The sequence below is a fragment of the Aulonocara stuartgranti genome, assembly GCF_965226115.1.
Source record: "Aulonocara stuartgranti genome assembly, chromosome: 7".
NCBI lineage: Eukaryota > Metazoa > Chordata > Actinopteri > Cichliformes > Cichlidae > Aulonocara > Aulonocara stuartgranti.
Genome location: NC_138945.1, coordinates 3,226,760 through 3,253,099, shown reverse-complemented (window position 1 = coordinate 3,253,099; position 26,340 = coordinate 3,226,760). Strand labels below are relative to the sequence as shown.

The 26,340-nt window shown below is 42.3% G+C and overlaps 2 protein-coding genes across 2 annotated transcripts in view; both read left to right on the top strand.

Moving 5' to 3' along the window:
* gan (gigaxonin) lies at positions 1–21,763 on the top strand. Its single transcript, XM_082540908.1, has 13 exons — positions 1–131; positions 808–1,031; positions 1,155–1,269; positions 1,362–1,712; positions 1,946–2,014; positions 7,340–7,491; positions 11,610–11,731; positions 11,835–11,947; positions 12,901–13,050; positions 14,575–14,711; positions 16,123–16,257; positions 17,262–17,371; positions 17,460–21,763. Exons 2-13 carry the CDS (start codon positions 847–849, stop codon positions 17,630–17,632), a joined length of 1,812 nt encoding a protein of 603 aa, XP_082397034.1. The 5' UTR covers positions 1–131; positions 808–846; the 3' UTR covers positions 17,633–21,763.
* Positions 21,764–22,670: 907 nt separating this feature from the next.
* cmip (c-Maf inducing protein) overlaps positions 22,671–26,340 on the top strand; it is a 51,580-nt gene continuing 47,910 nt past the window's right edge. The window contains exon 1 of the mRNA XM_082540906.1: positions 22,671–22,691. Within this exon, the coding sequence (XP_082397032.1) occupies positions 22,680–22,691 (12 nt within the window). The 5' untranslated portion in view covers positions 22,671–22,679. The remainder of the gene's footprint in view (positions 22,692–26,340) is intronic.

Genomic DNA, 26,340 nt, shown 5'->3' with positions numbered 1-26,340 from the left:
AGCACAACACATGCCTTGACGTCTACTTCCAAAATTTTCGTCCTGAGTGATCAGAGAGGGTGGATGAGTAATTCATGTAGTGTAGGTACGCCCTGTGCCCAGAAGAGAAAGGTGCATTTTTCAGTCTTAAGGTGAGATACTTAAATTTGTAATCAGTAAAAGGAAAGGATGACACCTCAGGTTTTGCATGCACTGTAAACAGTCCATGTCGGAACCCCATGTAAACATATCTCCACAGTTTTCATTTACAAAAACATTTTGCTAAAATCATGTAACGATGTTACTTAAAAAAAAGGTTAATGGCGGCGTTGTCCTTCCTTTATCACGGGGAATCTTTATCGAGGAAATCTTTATCGACATGTCGGTTGTTTTGGTGCTATGCTAGCATTTACTGGCCAAACCTCATTTAGGAATATCAGTTCAAGTTTAGACTCGATACAGTCAAGATCGCTAACATATATAAATGTAAATCATTGGGTCCCATGGGTCCTCGGGTGTTTCCGTAATATTCGGCATTAAATTGATTCACTGAAAGCATGATATGTTTGCTACGTTTGGGTTTTGCTAACGCGGCCCGTTTACACTCGCTGTACTGGCAGAGGACTAGCCACTCCAGAGAAGTCCTTTATTTAAAAAAAAAAAAAGTTTCGCAATGAAGAGTTTATGTTGAGACTTTTGAAACTCGATTTTAAGAATGGACCACTTTTCTTTTACTTAGTGCCGTAAACTGTGCATTACTGTCATCGTATGTTCGACAACATTAGGTGGTACTGTTTGAAGAAGCTCAGTTTGACACTATGTTGGCAGGAGTGTGCTGTGCGTCCTCGGGCTGTCGCAAGCCTAGACATGCCCGATACTGCCTCCAATGAGCCCGGTTCGAAGGTTTCGGATCCACAACATTCCCAGAGACTCCTGAGAGTCCTTCGCACCTTTTGGCAGGAGCAAAGTTTCCACGATGCGCTGCTGGTGGTGGACGGAGAGGAGCTTCCTGTCCAGAAAAATATCCTGGCTGCTGCCAGCCCCTACATCAGGTCAGTCAGTCACAGCACATATCGAACTGTTTGTAAACACCAGCTAGGGACAACAAGGGCGTGTCCAGTTTTATTTAGTGGCAGTGCTATAACTCAGATGATTCTTGCTTTACTTCCTGTTAGGACCAAGCTGAACTACAACCCTCCAAAGGAAGATGGGTCTACTTACAGAATCGAGCTGCAGGGGGTCTCTATGGCCATCATGAAACAAATCCTGGACTATATCTTCAGCGGTGAAGTGAGTGGGGATGCTTTAAAAAGCAGAGTGACCTGCTGATATCCTAATAGCGTGTGGCTTTCATTGACTGTTCATATGTACCTCACACACAGATCACCTTGAGAGAAGAGACCATCCAGGACATGGTGCAGGCATCCGACCTTCTCCTCATGACCGACCTCAAGTCAATGTGCTGCAAGTTCTTGGAGAGCTGCATCACTGCAGAGAACTGCATCGGTATCCGCCTCTTCTCTCTGCACTATTGCCTCTACCACGTGCACTACGTCGCCACAGAGTTCCTGCAAACGCACTTCCGTGACGTGGCGCTGACTGAGGAGTTCAGGGAGCTGCCACCGGACCGGCTCTGCGAGGTGCTGTCCATGGAGAAGCTGAATGTGGGCAACGAGAAGCATGTGCTGGAGGCCGTGGTGCGGTGGTTCGCACACGACCCGGATGATCGCAGGGTGGGTAGCACTGGAAAATGTTCTCTTTTTTTGCAGAGATACCTGCAGCATTCAGAGGCGAGTCTCATTGTCCAGCTTTAGTTTCATATCAACAAAATACTGATGAGTGGTTTTTCTTATTAAATTCTAAACTACCTAACTATAAACACTTTTCTTTTTTATGCATATAAAACTGTGAAGGGCTGGCTCAAACTGAAAAAAAAAACAAACTGTTATCCCATATGAATTTGCAGGTACGCATGAAGGAAGTGATGTCTGCCGTGTGGCTGCAGGGTTTGGATCTCAGCTACCTGAGAGAGCAGGTAAACAGTCTAAATACTTCTTACCAGCTGCTACTGGCAGGCACAGGGAGACCGTGTTTGGATGTGAATGTTACACTGAAAACTGTTGTGTCAATTAGAGTATGGAACGCCAGGACTGCCATAATGAATTAATTAAATACACCATTAAATAATCAATTAAATGTGGCAATAATTAATTTAAATTGGAATTAATTAATTAAATAAATAGTTATGACACATGTAATTAATTAATTATTGACACATTTAATTAATTATTTATGTATTTCACATTTTAATTAATTATTGACACATTTAATTAATTATTGACACATTTAATTAATTATTTAATGATATATTTATTTATTTCATTTTGGCAGTCCTGACGCCTGGCTCTCGTCATGAAATAATTTTATCTGTCAGCCTCACCCATCAAACTCAGGGGGCGGGGTTAACGCTGCCCATGCAGCTTCTCTAACATTTGATTGGTTGCCGTGCAAAGTAAGTCAAAACAGGTCGATCCTAGAAAATCGATTGCTTGTGTAGACTTGGGGCAGCCAGTTATCCCAGAATGCAGATCAAATCACAAGCAGCAATGGTGGTGGTGTAGTTTTAAAATACCCCGTTTTTCTGTCACCAGCTACACTTTTAACAGTGTTTTAGCCGCGAATGTCGCGCCGTATGTCTGGTCAGGTTGTCAACATAGAACATGTTTGCAAAAGTGCTCAGATGTTTTCAGAGATTTCACTAGCTCTGCTAACAGTTAGCATGCAGAGCGCACCGAGGGGGTTACGTTAACCGGTTTGTTTACATATTCCACTCTCCGTGTTCCACATGTTGCATTCGCAGATTCTCATTTTCACCGAACGATCGTCTCTTTCCGCCTGGTCTTGTGTCTCTGTGCTTCTGTAACATAAAGAACGAGCTGACATTTTTCTCACGAAACCAGCGATCAGCTCAACAGACCCTCAGTTTACCTGCATGCATCCTCCTCCTCCTCATCTGTCAGCTGTTTAACACCTGCTGCTAATTCAAGAAACACGCCTAGTTACCTGGTGATAGTCACAGTTTAACTGGGCAGCCGGTGCTCGATATAACGCAATGTCAGCGCATTTTTCTGCACAAGATAAGTAAATATAGTGTTTTCCCCGAGCGCAGAGCTGCTGGAGCTCGTTTCCTTACAGAGCACTTTATAGGCGAACAGCTTTATCAGCGGCTGATGTCCAATCACCGGCACACAGCTTTGAAACCTCAGCTGAGTTTTAGCTCTCAGTGGTTAAACGCTGGACTTCATTCACTCAGGTTCTGTCTGTCGGGTCACGTTTACTTCGCTGTTTTATTTACAACTGAGCAAATCGGTTTGGCTGAGGTTAAAGTTACGTTTCATAACTGCATAGTTTCACAGACGTTTAATGGTTCACTGGCACATGTGTTAGACTGAACTATCATCTAAATATCATCTGTTTTTTAATAGTTATTCAACTGTATTCTAAGCACCAGCTGTCTGTTAGAATGTGATTTTTCTCTCTCTGTTGGCAGAGGTATAAAAATGCGCAGGAAAATCTGACATGCATGGCAAACTTCACCGACGATATTTAGGGAGGAATAAACACACATCAAACATAAATGAACCATTTGTCTGTCTCCATAATTGAGAGAATTTTCTCTTCTTATGTCAACACTCTCTCTCTCTCTCTTTTTTTTTTTTTTTTTTTGCTTTTTCGGTCATGTTATGTTTACCTGTCAAAGGCTTGTTACAAACTATGAAACACATCGTGCAGACTTCTGGATGTTAGAAGAAAACGAATACTGCTCATGAATGAGACTAAAGGCAGGAAGGTGTCCTTTAAAACTAAACATGTTAATAGGACCTCCCTGTTTATATCATAGTTTAAGATATAGCACGTGTATTTCAGTAATAGCCTGCTGAGGCCACTATACGTGCTGGCCTCATATCAAATGTGAAGGCAGACTGAGTCTATGTTTGACGTTTTTTATATCTAATCTTCCTTTTGAAACATTTAAACAGCAGTGAGTCTGCAGCTGAGGGAATACAAATTCAAATTGTCGGAACAGGTTTGCTCGTTTCTTGGATTCATTTGGTGATTTATTAAATGTATAACTGTTATTCTAATCTGCTGCTGAGTCTCTTACACTTTTCTTTATGCTGTATATTTTCACGTCTCTGGAATAGTTGGCAGTTAGATAGTCAGCTGGGAAACTTTGTGTTAACTCATGGAGCTGAGGATATCGTGGACATGCTGACCTCGCTGCGTGGTGTACAGAGCGAGGTCAGCATGATTAATATTCACAATAAAAATATTAGCCGAACATCATGAAGTCTGTATGTGTTTCATAGTGTGGAACAACCTTTGTACAGTTAAAGCCAGCAGTTACTACATGACGGAAACACCAACGTTATCTCTTTTATGTGTTTATACACAGGTCACGCTGATTACTGAACAAAAACCCAAAGATCAGATGTTAAACAGATTTATTTGCTCTCTCTCCTCCTTAAACATGTTTTTAATGTTAGTTATAATTCAGAATTGGCGACTGAAACACGTAGGACACATAAGAACATCAGGAAATAAAACACCGATAAATATAACCTCAGTAAAAGAAGTCAGCGGGGGTTACTACAGCTGTGTACCGGGGCCTGCGCTTTGTCGGTGGGATTGCTTGCGAGGCGAGCGGGTCTATCCCACGCTTTGCCGTGAGACTGGGCAGACATCTCCGAAATCATCGAAACACTTTTGCAAAGAGGCTGTATCTTGACAAACCGACCAGACACATGAAGATTAAACCACTACATTCTCGGCTAAAAAAATATTAAAACGGTATTTGGTAACACACAAACAGGGTTTTTCAAAGCTCAGTTCTGTTAGCTTCCACATGCCGGTTGTTGTGTGCTAGAAACAATGGCCACCAGGCCAAAGCAATGGTTTTGACTCGATCAGCGTTAACCCCGCCCCCTGAGTTTGATGGGTGAGGCTGACAGATAAAATTATTTCATGATGAGAGCCAGGCGCCAAGACTGCCAAAATGAAATAAATAAATATATCATTAAATAATTAATTAAATGTGTCAATAATTAATGAAATGTGTCAATAATTAATTAAAATGTGAAATACATAAATAATTAATTAAATGTGTCAATAATTAATTAATTACATGTGTCATAACTATTTATTTAATTAATTAATTCCAATTTTAATTAATTATTGCCACATTTAATTAATTATTTAATGGTGTATTTAATTAATTCATTATGGCAGTCCTGGCGTTCCATATTAGAGCAGGGCGATATGGCCAAAAATATTTATCACGATATATATTTGAAAATTTGCGATAACGATATAACTGACGATATAATTGATGCGAGACAAAATACAACTCCACAACATTACTAGCGCAAAAAGACAACCTTCCATTTATTTTCACTTAAACAAGAAGCTGGTTTTTATGTACATTAAAGCTTTATAAAAATGTAACAGTGCAAATGCAAATTCCTTGCTGAAAGTTTAACCAAAAGGCATTTCCAGTAGAAATGTGCTGACATATCCTGAGCATAACCATGTATAATATCCACTGAAGTTAAAAAGAGGTGCTTTGCAACATTAAACTGCAGTGTGCAGTACGCATTTTTCGGACCATAAGGTGCACGGGATTATAAGGCACATTAAGCGAAACAAGGCAGTCAGATAAATCAAACTTGATTAAACTCATTCTTCTTGCTTCCTCCACTTCTGTACCCTTGATTCATTAATGTTGAATTCTCTGCAGCTGCTCTATTCCCATGTTGTTGCAGTATATTAATAACTAACCTCGTATTGTGGATGGATTATCTCAGTTGTTCTCCTGACTGAAGTTTGGTCCGTTTACAGCATCCTGCCATGCGATTGCATTTGTCTCTAACTATCAGAAACCTTCACGTTAACTTTTATAAGTGGAAAAGTGTTAGTGTTCGTCCTCCAGCTTCACTGTTTATATTATGCTAACATAGCTGTGTTGCTAGCGATCACGTAGCACATCATTATATACCAGCTAGCCCAACTTCAGTAACCCTATAAACGTCACTGCTGTTTAGTTTCCTGTCTTCATTTATGTTGGAAGTGATAGCAGAGCTGTACGTTTGATTTTTTTCAGAAATCTCTCAGTCAGAACATGCTATATCATGCTTAGGTAACTAGCGAAACTAGCGAGCTAACTTCCGCTAGCTTCCTGCTAACTTCTAACTCCGTTAAATGTAATAACTTTTGTTTTCATGGATGCCTGGAAGTTAAACTTCATAGTTACACCTGGTAAAGCAGCAATGCTGATCGTTTTATTAAAGATGAAAGAATTTAGACAGTTTTTAACTCTCAGTGATGCTGCAGTGTTCGTTTGACCTGAAGCATACGGAGTTTAGGACCCAGATTACTCCCAGATTTAAGAGCATCTTAGTCCGACAATAACGACGGCCGCTTGCATGTTCTGCAAAAAAAGGTGCTTTGTCATGTATCTGACGGACAAACACCAAACCAGTTCCACATCACTGAAGTTGCACCATTTTTACAAACCAATTCTGGTTCATCTGTTTCACTCAACAATCGGCCATGTGCGTATGAAAACAAAGGCACTGCGCATGCGCGTTTTACTCATATTCTATCGCGATATTTCATTTTCCTATCGTTGCCTAACATTATACCGGTATTACCGTGAACGGTATAATATGGCCCAGCCCTAGTATCAATGTAAATGTATGTCATGAAAACTTTAACAAGAATCAGGAAGTATATTCGATTTTATGAGCTAGGATTCTGATCCCAGCTTATCGTTTGGCTATAATGACAGCGTCACAGCTCAGGTTAAAGGCTGTAACAGCTGAAATGCAGGCTGAGGCTGCCTTTCTTCAACATTTCTCCCCGTGTTAGCAAGGCTAACTGACAAATGAACCATGGTTTTAAATCTGAGAAAACATCAAATGGCAGCAGAGAATTTCAGAACAAAGTGGCTCCTGTTTTCAACATCTAACAACACTGAGCATTGATAACTGAGTATACTGATGAGTGCTGTGTGTGTAGTGGCTAAAACACACACACTTTGTCTCCTTCAGCCTCACCTGGTACATCTCCTCCACCTGCAGACATGGACAGTTTAGCTGTGTGTGAGCCAGTGATCCTCACACGCAGTCATTCACCATGAAAACTCTCCTGAAAAGCTTTTAGTGACATCCCAGTGCGGGAGGAACTGCTGATTACCACCTTTATGTGGGAAAGCTGTGGCTTACTCAGTCTGCTGTAAACATACAAATGCAATATAAGTTTTGAGCTAACCTCGCTGTGTGCTACCGTTGTATCCCATCAGGCCATGGGGGAGCCTCTGATGAGGGAGGTGATCAGAGAGTACTGTCAGCCGGTGCTGACGCAGGGTCAGCTGCAGGGGGAGGCTATGCTCGCTGCCTTCAAACCCAGAGGGTATTCTGAGTGTATCGTCATCGCTGGAGGTGAGGATCGCAAGTAAGTCGCACTCGCCAACTTTGTTTTGTTCTGTTTGGGCTTCATGCAAAGAAACAGAAGTTTATTTCATACATTTATTTTGGCTGCAAATACATTACCATTTATATGCTTTATTTATTGTACTGTATTCTTCAGTGTCGGCTGATGACATCAAAACTGAAGTAACCTTAACTAACCGGCCTTAACTCGAGTGTAAATTGTGTAATTTTGTGCCATTCTGGAAGAATGACTCACGTGAAATAACCATGACGGTATTTTTGCCTGTGACTATGAAATGTTGGTTCCATGTGTCACAGTGTTCAACAAAGATAGCCTGGGACAAAATTCCGACACAGTCAGAATGAATGGATGACCATTTCACAGCTACAACCTGCGTCTACTGAGCGAAGAAAGGAAAGGTGGGGGTGGGAGGTATATCAGCACTTGTTGGAAGGAAATAAAAAACAGCTGACGGAGGGAAAAAAAGATTGAAGCAGTAAAACTGAGCTGAGCGCTGCAGCAGAAGCTTGTTTGTGTGCTGTGTCCTTCAGATGCTATCATGACTGACGCAGCATGGAAACAAAGCAGATAGCGTAGACTTTGAGATTCAGTTATCACCTTTGAACTTTGAATGCCTCTGAAATCTCACAGTGTGCTTCACTCTGTCCTGTAACCAAACCATCTCAGCTGAGATTAGTTCAGGTCATGGTGGAGGTGCGGTGGGTTGATGCAGTGTTTTTGTTTAATTACGTAAAAGCTCAGATACTTAAGGAAGCTAATAAATCTGATAAGACAATTTTATTGTGACTTTTTTTCTTTTTTCCTAAAAAACCCTGATCTGTACGACATCAGTGCTACTGCAGTGATTGATATGATGGCTGTATGAGTACAGACTCTGCGTGAGCGTTGATCAGAGTGAATGTGGGAATAAAAACTGTACAGATGTCTGCTTGATTTTGCATGCAGCGCTCTGCAGCGCCTACTAGAGGGAAGGAGTTGGAACAGGTTGTGTCTGGGGTGTGATGAGTGCGATGGCGTTGAAGGTGAAATAAACACTCCAGCTTCAAAAAGACTTTTCTGGCAGTTATTTCATGGTTCAGGCTTTGCAGGGTTAACCCCTCCTTAATATTTTGTGTGTGGCTCTATAGTGTACTGCAGGGGTGCCCAATCCCGGTCCTCGAGAGCTACCGTCCTGCAGCTTTTAGATGCATCTAGGGCTGCTCGATTATGGCAAAAATGATAATCACGATTATTTTCACTGAAATTGAGATCACGATTATTTGACGATATTTATTTCGTCCGCCAGAGCTTATATTATTTTTTTTTACATGCTGTAGTGCCATTTGTGGGAGCATTTCAAGTTGCTATACATCAATACAACTGTTATAGCCCATATTTTAAAAATGTGTATGCATTAAGTCCATAGTAACTACATTAATTGCAAAAAAGTGCAATAAACTACAAAAAAATTGAAAATCGTTTTTGTTTTTACATATATTTCTACTTGGAGAAATTTAAGAGGTTTATCCCTCAAAACTTTAAATACAAAAAAGTTGCAAAAAATAGTTTACAACAACAGGAAATTTATTTTGAGTGTCTTCATAGTTTTATTTTTGGAGATACAGCAATTTTTATATACTGCAGGAAAAACAAAAAAACAATCCTATGATGCAAATTTGCAAAGAATGTGCATGTGCATCAAAATAAACTATTTCCAGCAGTGCAATTCGAGTTCTAAGGCCTACAAGTAAAAAACTACATTTTCCGCAAAAATGACGTCACTTGCGATAGTTCACGTTGACGTCTTTTTCAATGTGGGAAGTGTTAAGAACAGCTGATCGGATCGGCAAAGCGTGTTTCTGGAATATTATGTTTTTGTTCCTGCAAGCTCTTTTTATGCAATTTTTGCAAAGCTATATGTGGAAGGAAACCGTGACCGAGGACAAGCTGATGGCATAAGATGTAAGTACAACTCCTCTGGTTTCATATGGAGAAAAATTTATTGTGCTAGCTTAGTGTTCAGGTTCTACAGGGATTTAAAAATAGTTACACAAAACGAGCATGCTGCTCTGACCGGCTTTAAAGGTTTAACAATAACAATGTATTGAATAATGACTTTAAAAAATAATATAAAATAGTGTGCAAATACTGATAACAGTGCAAATGTTTGCAATATAAGAAATAAATGAAAAATGTGAACTTTGCAGTGTTGCTCTGTGGTGCAGCTACGACACCATAGCAAAGTTTACACACTGTGTCTACTTGATCCACGTCTGACTCCGCGAAGCCATAATGTTTCCACACCACTTAAGTTTTTTTTTTTTACCTCTCTTTTCAACCAACGGCAGTCACTCTCCTCTCCAAATAACTTCTGCTTAGCTTTCCGAGCTTCCCTCGGGTCCTCTTAATTGTTGTGACGGTGTTCGAAATGCAGAGCAGTGCGCTTGATTTGCCACATGGAGCAGCGCGAGAGTAAAGCATGAGGGAGGGGCTAATAATCGGCTCAGTCATTTTTAATGATCGTTGAAAGCCCAGATCGTAATCGTGATTAAAATTCGATTAATTGAGCAGCCCTAGATGCATCCCTACTCCAACACAGCTGAATCAAATGGTTTGATCTCTTCAGCATGCCATCATGTTTGGCAAGGGCCTGATAACAAGCCATTCATTTGATTCAGGTGTGTGGGAACAAGGATGCATCTAAAAGCTGCAGGACGGTAGCTCTCGAGGACCAGGATTGGGCACCCCTGGTGTACTGGTTAGCACATTCAAATGGTTGATGGTTCGATTCCATCTGCATCTGACACACGGCCCTTTGGGGTTGTGTCCGGAAGGGGATCTGATGTAAAACCTTCCCAAATCCAGCGTGAGGTTTAGGGAGATTTATATCTACTTGTATTTATATAAGTAGATATAAATACTTACTTTTTGTCTGGTTTCCTGAAAACTGTCAGAGATTTAATGAAAGTAAATACAGATTACTGTAACTTGTACAGGGAGAAGGAAATGATTTTCAGGCAATTCTTTTTTTCTAGTACTGGAGCTACAATTACTCTGCAACAGATCTTTCTGGCTTCAAACAAGAAGATCTAGTGTGTTCTCGTTAGTTGATTTCTAAAGGCTTTGTCCTAAGCACCCATTTAAAAGCTATATTGTTTTGTAGTTTTCACTTTGTTGGCCTACTTTTAAGATCAGGCTTCAAACTTTCCTTTTTGCTAAAGCATATAGTTAGGGCTGGACCAGGTGACCCTGAATCCTCCCTTAGTTATGCTGCAATAGACATAGGCTGCCGGGGATTCCCATGATGCATTGAGTTTTTCCTTTCCAGTCACCTTTCTCACTCACTATGTATTAATAGACCTCTCTGCATTGAATCATATCTGTTACTAATCTCTGTCTCTCTTCCACAGCATGTCTTTATCCTGTCTTCCTTCTCTCACCCCAACCAATCACAGCAGATGGCCCCGCCCCTCCCTGAGCCTGGTTCTGCCGGAGGTTTCTTCCTGTTAAAAGGGAGTTTTTCCTTCCCACTGTCGCCAAAGTGCTTGCTCATAGGGGGTCATATGATTGTTGGGTTTTTCTCTGTATCTATGAAGCGCCTTGAGGCGACTTTTGTTGTGATTTGGCGCTATATAAATAAAATTGAATTGAATTGAACTTATGCAACACAATCAATTGTTTGCAGAGAAATCATACTTTGACTGTAGCTCAGGAGGTAGAGCAGGTCATCTACTGATCGGAAGGTTGGTGGTTCGATCCCTGGCTCCTCCAGTCTGCAAGATACTAAAGTTGCCAAGTTGCTCTCCAATGCATCCATCGGGGTATGAATGTGTGTGAATGTACTTAGAAAGCACTAAGTATAGAGAGAGTGCTTGTGAGAATGGGTGTGATTGGGTGAATGTGGCATGTTGTATAGAGCGCTTTGAGTACTCCAGTAGAGTAGAAAAGCGCTCTACAAGTATCAGTTCATTTACCATTTAAAAATATGCAGTCTGAACAGGTCTGAACAGGCAGCCTGTTCTCGGTCTCCTGTGTGCACTTGGTCTTCAGTAAAAGTACCGGGAAGGCCGACTCACATCCTGTCTGAACAGAGTGAGGGGAAAACCTTTTGTCTGATCTGATGCGTTCACTCTGTGCAGAACCAGGAAGCCGACAGCTGCGTCGCGCTGCATGTGTCCTCTGTATGACGCCAACAGGCAGGCTTGGATAGAGTTGGAGCCAATGAGCGTCGCCCGCCTCGGCCATGGGTTGGTTGCTGCCGGTCAGTGCAGTCCACCGCACCTACATGTCTGTAATAAAACGCTTTGTGTTCAGTAAAAGACATTAGCAGGTGTGTCATTAGCAAGGCTGTCTCTGTTGGTCAGGGGGGTTTCTGTTCGTGGTGGGTGGAACAGATGAACACAACGCAGTCCTGGCCAGTGGAGAGAAATATGACCCCGACTCCAACACCTGGAGCCCGATTCCCCCAATGCTACAGGTAGGATCACGTTTCTGAAACAGTTACTCATGGAAACCCATAAACAGATAAACGGCAGAAGTAAACTCCTGTGTGAGTGTGCAGAAAAAGTGCAAAATAGGGATGCTGTATTAAAAACAGCAGAATGCAGTGTTTTGCAAATGTCATATGATACACTCTCTCCTTCTGCTCAGTGCTTTTCTGTCAGATAGACACTAAACAGGTATGAAAACCATCATTCGTGCTGCTTGGCTACATAAATATTCAGTATATACCAGACGTAGAGCAGATATGTTGCTGCCATATTGTTTTATATTTGACTTCATGGCCATCAGGTGTCAGCAGTGCTGCAAAAATTCCCTGACAGCTGAAGGGTTAAAGGCAGATGATACACAAAGCGCACGATCGTTCTCCAGAAAAGTGATGTCATTCACTAATAAAAGTTTGCTGTCATTAGTAAGTTCCTGATATGAAGTAGCTGGCGGAAACATGCTGGAAGGTGAAGTTAGGGGAAGGGCCCCGACAGCTCCACCAGCAGATCATCAGCTTATTAAAGCTGCTGCACCGAGATGAATTTGGCACAGGAGCACTGCACACAGTCTGAAAACAATATAATAAATAATACACTTCAAGCCAGTCATGGGGTCTGATCCCACTGCTGCGTTTGTGTTGACACAGACAAACAGCTGTGTGAAAAACTGACGTCACCAGCGGTACTCTTCGTGGCTTTGGTATGCTCTAATAGCGTATCTGATTTAAGCTCAAGTCCCCCTTTGCAAACAAACCGGGCCACAGATCGCCCAGCTGTGCCCAGTTGTGCTTTGCACTTATGAAACATCTGAACTTGGAACTCAGACGTGGGAACACCCAGAGACCCCAGGAGGGTGTTTGTTTGTGGCTGAGCGCACAGCTGAGCTTGGGGGATGTTGTTGGCGGTGGTGGTTGATTATATTAACATCCGCTGACGTTCTCAGGCTCGTCAGAACTTCGGTGTGGTGGAGCTGGATGGTCTGATCTATGTTCTTGGTGGAGAGAGTGAAGAGCTGGGGCTGATCACCGTCGAGGTGTTCGACCCCTACTTCAATACCTGGAAAATGCAGACCAGTATGACCATGATCCGCAAGGTAACCCCCTCACCTATGCGCGCGCGCACACACGCGCGCACGCACGCGCACACACACACACACACACACACACACACACACACACACACACACACACACACACACACACACACACCTCTACCTCGGGTATTCATATCATCTAATTGACATAATGCTTTCCCTAGCCCCTTACCCTAACCATATAAAACAAATGCCTAAACCTAACCACAACCTAACTATAACCCTGAAAAATGCCTTTAGATATATAAAATATCTAAATGGTATCAAATAAAATAAAAACAGACATTAAAATAAATAAATGTTGACGTAAGTGTTGAACAATTAATTAAACATAAAATTAACATGACAGAAATGCCCAAAAAGAAAATGTTAAAAGTGCAGAAATTGCATAAATAGAAGCAGGACAAATACTAAATGTTGTGCAAGCAAAGGAATAAAGTAAATACAGAAACAAATAAGGGTCTAAGGTGCTGCCCATGTAACTGCCAGGCTCAGGTTCTACTGTGGATTTTTGCTGCGTGTCATCCCGCCATTAAAACGATCAAAATAACACCATGAAATAATTGTAGACCACTTGGTGGAAAAAATGTCTAAATGTGGGTTTGCTGAAGTGGTGCGACAGATCGAATCGATGCTTTTAGTGAGTTGGGTGTGGGTCTGGGTTATCAGTAGTTAGTTTTTTAGCATTTCTACAGCTTTTCCGTCTGAGCTCATCTGTTCTGCAGAACCGGAAGCTAACTGGCTGCTGAGTGTTAATGATGGGTGACAACGTCAGCAATTTGTCATCTTACACGAGAGTCTGAAACCACCAATCAGAGAGCTGCATGAGGTCAGCTTCTTGTTAAATTTGAAGGAAGGACCAGAAAAAGAGAACAGATGATGACAGTCTCACATTTAGCTTGGATGGGTTGTGAATGTTTCCAGTAACGTCAGCACTAGAATTCCCAGTACAATGCCCCTATCTATGTGTATTGGACTCGGTGTTTAGCTATTTTTGGAATAGGCTGGAATTTGACCCGTATTCCAGTTGGGAATGCTGTACCACCCGGAGCGCTTGGAACTACGGTTGTCGTCACTTGTGTACGCCAACGATTTATTGCTCAAGCTGGAATTCAACTCAAACTGATGGATGTCACTTTGATGACTGAATGTAAAACTCTGAGTAACAGGATTTGTCTATAAACTGTATATAAAAGATGACCTGCAGTTATGTCACGCAGCGATTCTGGACAAATTTATTTATATTTTTAAAGTGTGTGTTTGGGATTTGGTTTGGCAGCTGTATCCATACATGGGTTCAACACAAAGATCTCCTTCGATTCTCCTTAGATTAATGACTGGATGTTGGTGGTCTGTTATGACCCCGTCTTCAGCAGTAACTTCAGCAGAACAGCTCTCATTGTTCTGAAATGTTAAAAACAACAACAACATAAAATCAGTGACAGAAATATTTGGTTAGCTCGACGGCTGGACGACGCTTTGACCTCGTCTGATTTGAACGATCGTCTCCGTCTTCTCCTTCAGGTCGGCTGCTACGCCTCCATGAATAAGAAGGTCTACGCCATCGGTGGGGGCTCCTACGGGAAGCTGTTTGACTCTGTTGAATGCTTTGACCCCAAAACCCAGCAGTGGACGGGGCTGTGTCCTCTGAAAGAGAGAAGGTAAGCACAGCCTCTGCTGTCTGTGATCTTAAAACGTTAAAGTCGGTGTTTTCTCACAGTCCTGACGTTTTTGTTTTCTTTGCAGTCAGCTTGTTTTTGGGGGGGGGGGGGGGTTCTCTCACTGCATGCACACTTGCTGTGCAACACTTAACATTTAACTTCAGTGTTGTTGCTTTAATTTGGACTAGTTTATGTTGCACAACAGGAAATGAAACATAGCTCTATAAGTCACTGTCATTCTTCCCAATCTGGAAGTTTTATTTTCAGTTTGACTAACTTTATCTAACATCACAGCTTCACTGACTTGCTCAGCAAGTGTAGCTGTTGAGTCAGAACATTCAACACTGTGGTTTTTATTGTGCGTTAGTTGTGTCACACCTTCTCTTTCGTATTGCTGAATCCACACCAAGCATGCTAGACCCGTCTGTGCTACTCATGTGGATTTCATCCATCCACAGGTTTTGGTTTCATTATGCGCTGTTATGAGGGGGTTTTTTTCTTCTCTGTGGGCGTCTGCAGAATTTCCTTATTGGTTTTTCTGTACTTTTTAAGCACCGCTGCTGCAACTGCGCTTTTGCCCACAGTATGTTCAGAATCTGCTGAGGATCCAACCCTCTCACAGCCGTGGCATTGTACTGAAATTCAACTAAAAAATGCTAAAAGGCAAAGCAATAAATTAAATAAATGTATTTCAAGAGCTGGACCAGGCCTCTGCAATGTGACCCATGAGTTTACGGATTTTGGATCCTCAAACTTTTACCTGCCACCCTTTGGTTCCAGAAATGATTCTATGTAAGACAAAATGACATAAATATTTATTCATCCCAAAGTTGAGTGAGGGTCGAGTAATAAGCTGTCACTTAATGATAGCAAGCTGCTCGAGGCAAGCCAGGTTATTTGTCTCATTAAAAATGCTCCAAAAGGCAGCGATGGCACAAACCCAGTGTCACTGCGCTGAAACCACATTGGTCTCCCACCTTCCTCAGAACGTCAGTAAAGTTAACCACTGAATAAGTTCTGTAGTTAAAAACAGACGACCATAAATCCTCGAGTTGTGGAGAGAAGCAGTGTTTCTGTATTCTTGAACAGAGGTCCTCGAGGCTTCACGGGGTGTACGTGGTCACATGCATCCTTTTTATAGCGTTAATTATTCAATTCAGATCAATTCAGTTTTATTTATATAGTGAAATATCAGCGCTTTACGTTTGTAAAGTAAAGACCAGCAATAAGATGACGCTCTGAGCCGGCACTTGGCGAGAGTGGGAAGGAAAAACTCCCATTTAAGGGAAGAGATCTCTCCCGTATGACCCTAATTTACTCGTTACTTATTATCTTTAAATGAATTGTTAAACTCATTGCATAGCGAGGAGCCCGCTTTACTGTCAACCCTCAAAATGTCTGTGCTGCTCAGGTTTGGCTCGGTGGCGTGCGGCATCGGTCAGGAGCTTTACGTGTTCGGTGGAGTCAGAAGCCAAGAGAACGACAACCCCGAGCAAAGACAAATGACGACCTGCAAGTCTGAGTTCTACCATGACGAGATGAGGAGGTGAGTCGTTAAACGTTAAAACCACAGACGCAGCCACAGTGACGTAAACTGTGCTGGCGCAATAAAGTGCTGTCATATTTCAGCGCTTTCCCAAGTGCTGTTAAACAGGGCAAGGAATTGTTAACAGTTTTATTTTGAATGCTTCCATTATTTAATTTGCACACAGAACTGAAAAGATTTCACAGAATTCTGGTTCATGGTTTCATTCAACGATCCGCTTTCGCCCTTCTCATTCTCCGCCATGTGCGTATGAAAACAAAGGCACTTGCGCGTTTCACCCATATTCTGTCGCCATATTTCATTTTCTAATCGTTGCCCAACATTATAGCGGTGTTACCGTGAACGGTATGATATGGCCCAGCCCTAGTTCTGTTGACCCCACAGATTTCTGATCGGGTCTTTGTGTGAGTCAATAACGTTCCCTTGTTGAGTCAGAATGACCCAGACCCAGTTTTCTTTCAAAATCTTCACGTCTTCCACCTTGATGAAATCCCCACTTCCACTGAAGCATCCCCACAGCATAATACTCCCATGACTACTACCGTGTTTCACTATGGGGACAGTGTTCTTTTTTTTCTTTGGCCTCTCCCTTTGGCTCTAGGTTCATCTCATAATCGTGCTTAATCGTTCTCCAGGTTGTCTTCAGCGCACTTCGTTCTGGTTTGAAGGCGTCTCTTCTGTTTTTCTTGCAGTCTATTCCTGTCCAGGAAACGCTGTGATAACTTTATATATCCATTTCCTGCTTTGTGAGCATCAACAATTATTTTCCTCAAGTCTAAATTGATTTCTTTTATTTTTGGCATCATGCTTTCTCCAGTGACAGCTGAAAGTCTTGTTGAAGCTTTTATTTTGTGTGTATTTGGACGATAGCGCTCCATTTGAACCTCACTTTTTAAACTTGCAGCACATCGTTGCACAGATGAGCAGAGCTGACCTTACAGTTTGCACGTGTGGCTAATCTTACGATTGCATTATTAAAAGAAAAGAAACATGTTCTGCTGCAGGTGGATGTTCCTGGATGACCAGAACCTGTGCATCCAGACCAGCTCCTCCTTCGTCTACGGCGCCGTGCCCATTGGAGCCAGTATCTACGTGGTGGGGGACCTGGACACAGGTCGGTGAAAACATTAAATACAGCTCTGCTGGGCTTTCAGGATGTTCAGTGTTTGATCCTGTTACCCTCTCGCTTCCTTTGGTTGCAGGCACAAACTTTGACTACATCCGGGAGTTCCGGCGCACCACCGGGACGTGGCATCGCACCAAGCAGATGTTACCCAGCGACCTTTCCAAAACGGCCTGTGCCAACTTGCGCATCGCCAATTGTCGACTGTTCCGCCTTCAGCTGAGTCAGGGCATGTTCCGGATCAGAATCTGAGCCGAGACGGCAGCCGGCAGCTCTGTCCCGGCTCCATGTCTCTCCACTTTTGCACACTGGTACGCTCTATCTGCTGTAGGTCTGAGTTTATATACAAACACTAAAGCGCTGTAGTCGCTACGCTTTGAAGATCTCGACTCCAGTCATTGGTTTATACTCACGACCCTTTTGATGTATATTTATTGTTGACCAAATGGGATGGACTTTAATCTGAACACATTTTTAGCTTTATGGGTTTTATGACATTTTTCTTATCTAAATCTATTTTCTTTGAAGTGTGGGATCCTTTTTTTACAACTTTCTTTTAAAGGACATTGCTCACTTTGAATGCTTTCTGGTTCTCGGTTACTTGGCGAGGGATTCATTATACACCAGTCACTACCCCTTTATTACACTAGAAATCACGCGGCACAGTTTTTGCAGAGGCAGCGAGGCCCGCTGTGGTGCCGCTTTATTAAAGGATCACTCTAGATCATTTCAAGGCTGCAAATATCCCATTATTATCACCGTTATGACGTTCCAGTTCATGATAACTTTGCACACGTCACCTTGTGGTAGAGATACGAGGGAAGGATGAGTCACACATGAAAGCAAAGTGAAAAGTTGCAGCAGGAATCAGCTGCCTTTTTGGTAAACGCATTAGACACTTGCCAGCTGACTCAGTCACATGCATATTAAGCCTCACACGCTGGTTTGTTTTACGTGTGTGTGGATGGATAATGTTCTGTTTGGCATGTGCTGGTCACAGCAAAAACTGTGACCAGCACAGTTTGACAGTTTAGAAGAAGGAAGTAAAATGATTTTGTACAGGAAGCTGTAGGAGCACAGTTCTGAATCCACAACCAAAGATTTCACAAATGTCTCTTAAACTCCAGGAAACTGTCGACGTTACTGGAGGCCCTCGCAGTGCAGTTGTGTCCTTTAAAAACTATGGCGTGCAGCTCAGACGGTGTAGAAAAGCCACGTGGAATTCTCCAAACTATGCACGAACACGGGTGACTTGCTTTTGGCGACGGCACCTGATTTCCATATATTCACAGAAACGTTCCCACGTGCTGATTTCAGCGTTTGCCTCTTGGAGCACAAACTCTTTAATGGATTATCACTTTTTATCTGAGCTGGTCCGGGCCGGTCCATTCTAAAACAGAGCACGTTACACTGGTGATTTACTGGATGTGCTGCAGCTTTGCTGACCTCTGACCTGGCTTTACAGTCAGGACAGTTTTGGCATCTCTTGACCCCGTTTGTTCTGTGCGAGTTACAGCTGCTGGTGTCTGTCCTGCACTCAGCGGCTGCGCTTACAAAATGCCCCGTTCATGCAGCGCAGTGTGCGTTAGGGCCGATCGCCCCGGGCCAAAACAACTCTTTCAATTTGAAGCGACGCGAGAATGTCAGGTTTTAAAGACTTGTGCAAAAACTTGCATTAGACTGCAGTTGGAATCACGTCTGTTTTATTTTGTAAGCTTATTATTTATCATAACATAAATATTTAATACTTCAACACCATAAATATAGCAACAGCATCAGTTCAAGCGGTAATTTGGTATAAACTGATATGTTGCAGCTGGTCGCCTTTATTTGCTGCACTGTTACTGGTTGGTTTGCTACACAAGCATTTGTAGCTCACCTAACAAAAACACTCCTGTTTTTTTTATTGTTATTTATTCCAAAATATATGCAAAATGTCATCTCATTTTTATTTTTGTTTGTTTTTTTGCTCTCTATTATTACCAAGCAGCAACCTCCAGGGCTGGAAAATGAAGCCAGTCCATCAGTATTACGAGCTGTGGTCTGAGGAGCTTGGAAGACTGAAGAAGCTTCTTGGAGGTGAAACATCTTCAGGAAACTTAAAGAAGTCCAAGCTCCTCAGACTACCGTGACCTGGATGACTGAGAACCTACACAGACATTAAGATCTGTGGTTCCTCGGATCAGTTCCTGTCAGTATCCAGACTCGCAGGTTAAACTGTCCCCATGCACAGCAGAAATAAATACGTTTACAGCCTCCTACACAAAGACAGTGTCTGTTTTCTATACAGGCGCGACTTCTCTGGCCCCCACACAGACCGACCTACCTGCTAGCTGTCTGCAAGGCTCCCCTCACCTGGAGCGGTCATGTTCCATGAATTGAAGCCGGACCTCTCGATGGAGGTTGCGGTGCCCATATCTAGACGTTCAGTTACCATTTATTTGCTCTCCATGTTACAAAAGTCTTCAGAGTCTGGGGGGAACGCTCTAGTCGCCTTCGTTAACACCTCTACACGTTTTTCTAATAATAAATTGTCAAACACAAGAGTTGATTGTTTCAATATGACAGTGATTCCAAGGGCCTAAATATTACATTTCGATAATGATCAACTATATGTAACAGTTGGCTAAAAATAGTTACTGGCTCAACAATAACGGATTAAATATTGAAATAATTTGCTACAAAATAATAAATAATGCACCTTCTGTCAATTCAAAGGGTTTACGTGTGAGGACGTCATAAAAATCACATTAAAAGGATTTAAACAGCCACAGATGAACAACCACACAGGGCACATTACATCGTGACATTATTTAACTAAATCTAAGCCAAAAAGCAGAAGCGGTGTGTGAAATCCTAAAGACGCCGTGATTCAGCAGCTTCTAGAACCACCTTTATGTCCCACCGCAACACCTCCGTCCGGTTGAGGTCTGGACTTTGATTGAATCTGCTTTCTGTGGCTGTAAAACAAGACCAAATCTTTATATGTAGAATTTTTGGACTTCAAATTGTGAAAAGTGAGAATGAAAATTTCCAAGAGAGACCTGCACAAAGGTTACAACAACTACGACACATACGAAGTAAAAAACAAATACAATATTCCACACAGACAAGTGAGCAACAGCAGATCATTAAGAGCTACATTTCTGACAATGTCAGCTCTTTCTGTAGATTATTCCAGATTAAACGGGAATAATGCCTTTTTTCTCCGCTCTGTCCTGATTCTCAGGACGATCCTTTGTATGACGCTGTGAGAGCGAACGCTCTATTGGTTGTGGCTTTTGCACATATAAACACACAAATAAGAGGAAACCAGCACAGGCAGAGTCTGACCTCACAACCCAGGTCACTGCTGATGTCTTTCCTCCTTGGTATTGCGTTAACAGACCAGCAAACTGCCAAAGTTTGCACACTTGCAGATGATCAGTTAATCGAGTGCATCTGACTCTCAGTACCAGGCTGCTCAACCGCTTATTTCCCATGGAAGCAGTGAGGGTGCATCTAGTGTTTCACACGCTGCTTCTGCCTCAGGGTTTATTTTCGGTGAAAGAAACAACGACTCATTGTCACAACGTCGTGTATTGTAGTTTATCAGAGTTGGATTCATCAAATTTTAGGACCCGATAAGGAGCAAATGACTTTTATCTCCTGATATTTAAAACTTAAGAAGTGATAGAGGGTGTGCTTTCTCGTTACCATGACTAATTGCAAAATCGCTAAAAGAAATGGCAGGAAATGTGCAAACCTAAACACAGCTGGTGCAACAGGCTGTGAGGCACACAGACGAATATGAAGCAACAACTACAATGAAACGGTTTGTGTTTTGTGCTGTAAACGGATTGTTGACATCAGTGGTGTTAAAGAAAGAACGTGGGTTTATTTCGACCCGGACGTAAATGGGTCTGTTGTGGCCGCGTTTCTGCCTGTATAGACGTGAGGAAAGACGGAGCTGACAGAGGTTTTTAAACCGTCTGATTTTCATCATCTGACACATTTGTTTTGTTTTTTCACACTATCTGAAATTCATAAAAAGGCCATAATTGGACAGAAAGCTCTGATATGACAGCCCAGCTGTAACATTCCAGGGTGTCTTAACATTTAAAGTAAGTCATATGGTTTCCAAGCTGCTCCGTGTACGAAACAGCACTTGCTCTCGTGTGTTCGCACCTCATGACTGTCTTTGTTGTGATGTGCTGGGAAACATAAGGGAAAATAATGGCCGTCTAACCTGAAAATAACCAAAGCTGTGTTGTGAAAGAAAGAGGGAGTCTTGTTTCACTTTGTACTTTTGTAACTGGTGCATGAGGAAGTTTTGTAAGATGTTTCCCATGAGTGTCGTTCATTTACGTCAGAGGAATTAAAACTGTTGGTGGTCAAGCTGTATGTTTTTGTCTCATTTGCTTCTCTATTTCATTTCAGCCTCCAGAGAGAGCGACATGCTTAGTCACTTTCCTGCTGCTCATTTTGTATCGTGCAAAGAGATGCTGAAAGCTCCTTAATAACACCTTTTATTGCTTAGGTTGACTGCATTGCTCAATAGCACATTCGGAGTATTTGCATTGGTATTATAAGGCTGGTGTTTTTTCCTGTTCTGCGTCCGATCTGTGCCTGACCAAGTTTTCTTACTCGAGATGTACGCGATGCACTAAAGTTCATTTCTAAAACACAGACGTGTGCGACGTGCTCGAATTTGCACAAAGTTGTCCGCATTCCGTTCGTGAGAGTTCTCAGTACAAACAAGCACCAAGGAGGACGGGAGGGTGAATCATGCCTGTAAATGTGCTGATTCAGCTGAGAAATGCTGGGAAATATTATTTGAAAGCAGCACAGAGAATCTGCAGAGCCTCGCTGCTTTGCTTACCAGCATTCTGTTCAGTTGCTACTCGGGGAAGCTCTCTGTCGGCAGCTTCGCTCAGAATCGCAGCCAAAGAGCGGAAGGTCTCATAATGTGGATGCTGCACCAAGAGCTGAGCATGAAAGCGAAGCTGTTGATTTACTGCTTGACCGATGGCCACGAGCTGTGATTAATGACCGAAGAAGATCGTGGGTAAAAGTGTTGGAAATGAGCTCAAAGTAGGCCCGCTACATCTGACCGCGATGCCTTCACGGGCACCTACAAGGTGAGCTGTTTCAGGCATGTCCACCTGGGAGGAGACCCCTGGGTAGACCAGGACACACTGGGGGGCTCGTGCCTCTTGGGGATGGCCTGGTGTCCCCCAAGAAGAGCTGGAGGAAGTGGCTGAGGAGAGGCAGGTTTGGTATCTCTGCTTAGACTGCTGCCTCCACAACTTACACCTGGATGCTAATGAAGGTAGAAGTTGATGCACAAAAATATGCAGGAAATGACATGTATGAGCTCAGAGCCTCTGTTTAATGTGCTTCAGCAAAACCTACACGCAACTGCATTTTATAGTAAACTCCCCAACTTTACATTGTTATTTATCTTCAGGCCACTGAATCTCAACTATTGGTACCTGCAGGGCTAGTTTAATTTAGGAGGGTAAAAATTACGTTTTCATTGTTTTGTTTTGTTTTTACTTTTTCACAATCTGTAATGACTGTGAATTTCCAGAGAAATGGGATAGTCTTACACGGCCAAGCGAGTAACCTGATCTCAGCCCAGTAAGAACATCTTTGTCAGGCATTGGGGAAAAAACGATCCTGAATGCAGTGAGAGCACAGAATGGCTGTAATTCCTGAAACAGTTCATGCGATTTCAGTGGAAACGGTCGTCAGATATTATTTCAAGATTATTTTCATTATTGCCGAGCCAAACTCCATCCTTGATGGAACTTGCATCATTTCCTTTGTATTTTGTTTGAATTGATTTGATATACCTTTATTAGTCCCACAAGGGGAAATTATTTCCAATAAGACTACAGTAGACTCTGCCTGTTATAACTCGTCTCCTGAACAACACTCACCGGAGGGCCCGAGGTGTTGCAACAGGATGAGCTTTCCTTTTGAGGCACTGTTGGCAGTATGGTAGGGGTGGGGTCTCTACAAGAAAGGTGAGATGACCCAGGGGAAGCATGTGTAAACCTCAGAGGTGATACTGAGGTAGGCGTTGTGGTTTGGGACCTTTGGGAAGAGATTTTAAGCTCCTGCTCTCTCTTTTAACAGCCTTTCTCCTTCATAAGGACTCACTCGCTGCTTTGTTAGGTACACCATGCAATTATCTAATCAGCCAATCACATGGCAACAACTCGTATTTCAAGATTAAACCTCCTATCAGAATAGAGAAGTAATCTCAGTGAATCTTAACCTGACATGATTGTTGGTGCTAGATGGGCTGAGTGGTTCAGAAACTGCTGATCTAATTAATCATGTGTAGAGTTACCTGAGAATAATCTGAGAAATATACAGTAAGCGATAATTCTGGGTGAAAACCCTGCAAAATGCCCACTCGGGGTATGAACAGACCCCACTATGGCCCAGTACAGGTGTGAAATCTGTTTAGTGTGGACAGCCCACACTAAACAGAGAGAGGCTCACAGTGAGGGCCCGTGGCGTACCCACAGTATGCCCACATTATAGATGTGAGCTGCCCTACATTTTACACAGGTACGGAGGCCCAGACAAGATAACCCACACACAGCACAACTGTGGTTCAGATTAGTGGGGATATTTTTTTGGCATGCTTTGGGCCCCTCAGAAATAAATGAGCATAATTTAAATGCAGCAGCATGCCTGAGTATTATTGCTCACCGTGTCAGTCCCTTTATGACCACACTGTACCCATCTTCTGATGGGTGCGTCCAGCACACAGCGTCTCAAAGCTCAAAGCATCTCAAAACTGGTTTCTTGAACCAGTTCTCTGCACTCCAATGGCCTCCACAGTCACCAGATCTCAAACTAGCGCAGCGCCTTTGGGATGTGGTGGAACGTGAGATTCCTGTCGTGGATGTGCAGCCGACAAATCTACAGCAACTGTGTGATGTCAACACGGACCAGAATCTCTGAGGATTCACCACCTTGAATCTGTGCTGTGAAGAAGGGCGTCCAGCCCGGCACTAGCAATGTGTTCATAATAAAGTATCTGTGGAGTGCATGTTCCAATCCTAATAAGGTTTTCTCATGCCCAAACCTTTTTTTTGTTCCCTGTGTATATATGAAGATGTGATCCCCCTTTGAAGTGTTTGAGGGATGAAAAAATGGTTATTTCCCACATTTTTAGGACATCTAACATCTTTTTTTTCCAGGTACAGGCTTGCACAGCCTATAGCTTGTTCAGTAAAATCAAACTTATGTCGGCAGAGTTTAAACGCTCTCTGAACCTTTGCTCTCACTGACACTTACATGTTTGTAAAAACACAGAAGCGACTGGTGTCGCTTTGTCTGTAATAACTTTCTGTCTCTTTGTGGTTTTTTGTAGCTCCTTTTAGTATCTTTGTGTCTCTTTGTGGTCACATTGCATCTCTGTGGGGTCGTTTTCTCTTCTGTCTTTGTTGTTATTTTAACTTTATGTTTTTTACGTGTCTGTTTGCATCATATTGCATCTCGATAGGCTGATGTTTTCTCTTTAAATTCCATCTATTTGTATTTCTCAATGCTGAAACTGAGTTCTGTCACTGTCCAGTAACAAATGCGTAGTTACTCTTACTTTGGAGCCTCATGATGTCATTAAGTACACAGAACACAATCGGGCTTGGCACTCTCTATTTTTTATGCCTTTTTTCTCATCATTTTCATCAGTGATATGTTCAGGATGTTGAATGTAATACTTAAGAAAAACCACAGAGATCACACTTAATCAAAGGGAGATTACCCATGATGGATAAATATCGCCACCCCCTCATCACCTGTGCATTTGTCATTCAAATACATGTTTGTATTTCTGCTGATTTGTATGATGCACAGATAAACGGCCTCTGTGGGTAGAAGTTCTGCCATGAATGTGACTAAACAGGTAACAGAGCTGAAATGCACAGAGGGTTAGGAAAATCAGCCATTGCCTTAATGTAAAGCATCTACCTGGGAAGCATTTTTTATGACCCACCTGTGTATGTGAGTAAGTGGAAACATGAGTCACGGTGACTGTCAGCAGTGGCTGGGGAGGCATGACTCCGGGGCTCGTATTGTTCAACATCCGCTTGGATGAGACATCTATGACGGACATTAGCAAGTTGTGGCAAGTTGATCTTTGCGATCCAAAATAAACCTGTCGGGGTCCAAAGCTGCTCTGGTGGCTTTTTTGATGGACGAGAGTAAAACCAAAGATATACAATATCCTCTGACGGCTGCAGCATTCATTACATTCCTTCGGATGTGGACATAATCCTGTTGGTTAGTCATTCTGCTGGGGCAAAAATATATTTAGTATTTTCATGACTAAATACATTTTTGAATGATAAAAATCATTATTTACTAATTTTCAAATATTAATATATTAATGTAAACACAGTAAAATAGCAATAAAATGTTTGGGTTTTGTTCTTAAAAAATTATGTGGAAATTCCGAACACAAAGCTTCCGGGAAAGAAAATGCAGCTTTGGGAAGCTGAAATAGGCACAATGCTACTTAAACCCTATTGGCTGGCATTTGCAAAGTGTTTTTAGGATGATACCTTAAGGTATATCTTCTGTTTGACCTGTTAAAACAGGCAGTTTCTAGCATTTTTAGACAGGTCTCACGTGTTCACGGTTTTAGTCCCTAACCCCTGCGAATACCAGGGGTCAACTTTAATTTGAGAAAGTCTATTTATTCTAGGCTTCTCAAAAAAACTAAGGGAAAACTTGATAAACAACAATAACTGGAAGCTGTCTTTTTGCAAACAATCAAGATGGATGATTGGATGACTGAGAACCGACACAGACACATATGTGCACTGAAGAAGCAACAATAAAACAACATCCAACGAGTGATAGTTTTGCAAGTGCTCTCCACGTACCATTGCTCTCATCTTGTCCCACCTCACTCATGTTTCTCTAGTTTTACCTTTTTGTCTGTGTCTTTGTCA

Coding starts and splice junctions, on each gene's coding strand:
- gan (XM_082540908.1), top strand. CDS start 847: ATGCCCGATACTGCCTCCAATGAGCCCGGTTCGAAGGTTTCGGATCCA. Junction 1,032..1,154: donor GCTGCCAGCCCCTACATCAG/GTCAGTCAGTCA, acceptor ACTTCCTGTTAG/GACCAAGCTGAACTACAACC. Junction 7,492..11,609: donor GCTGGAGGTGAGGATCGCAA/GTAAGTCGCACT, acceptor CACTCTGTGCAG/AACCAGGAAGCCGACAGCTG.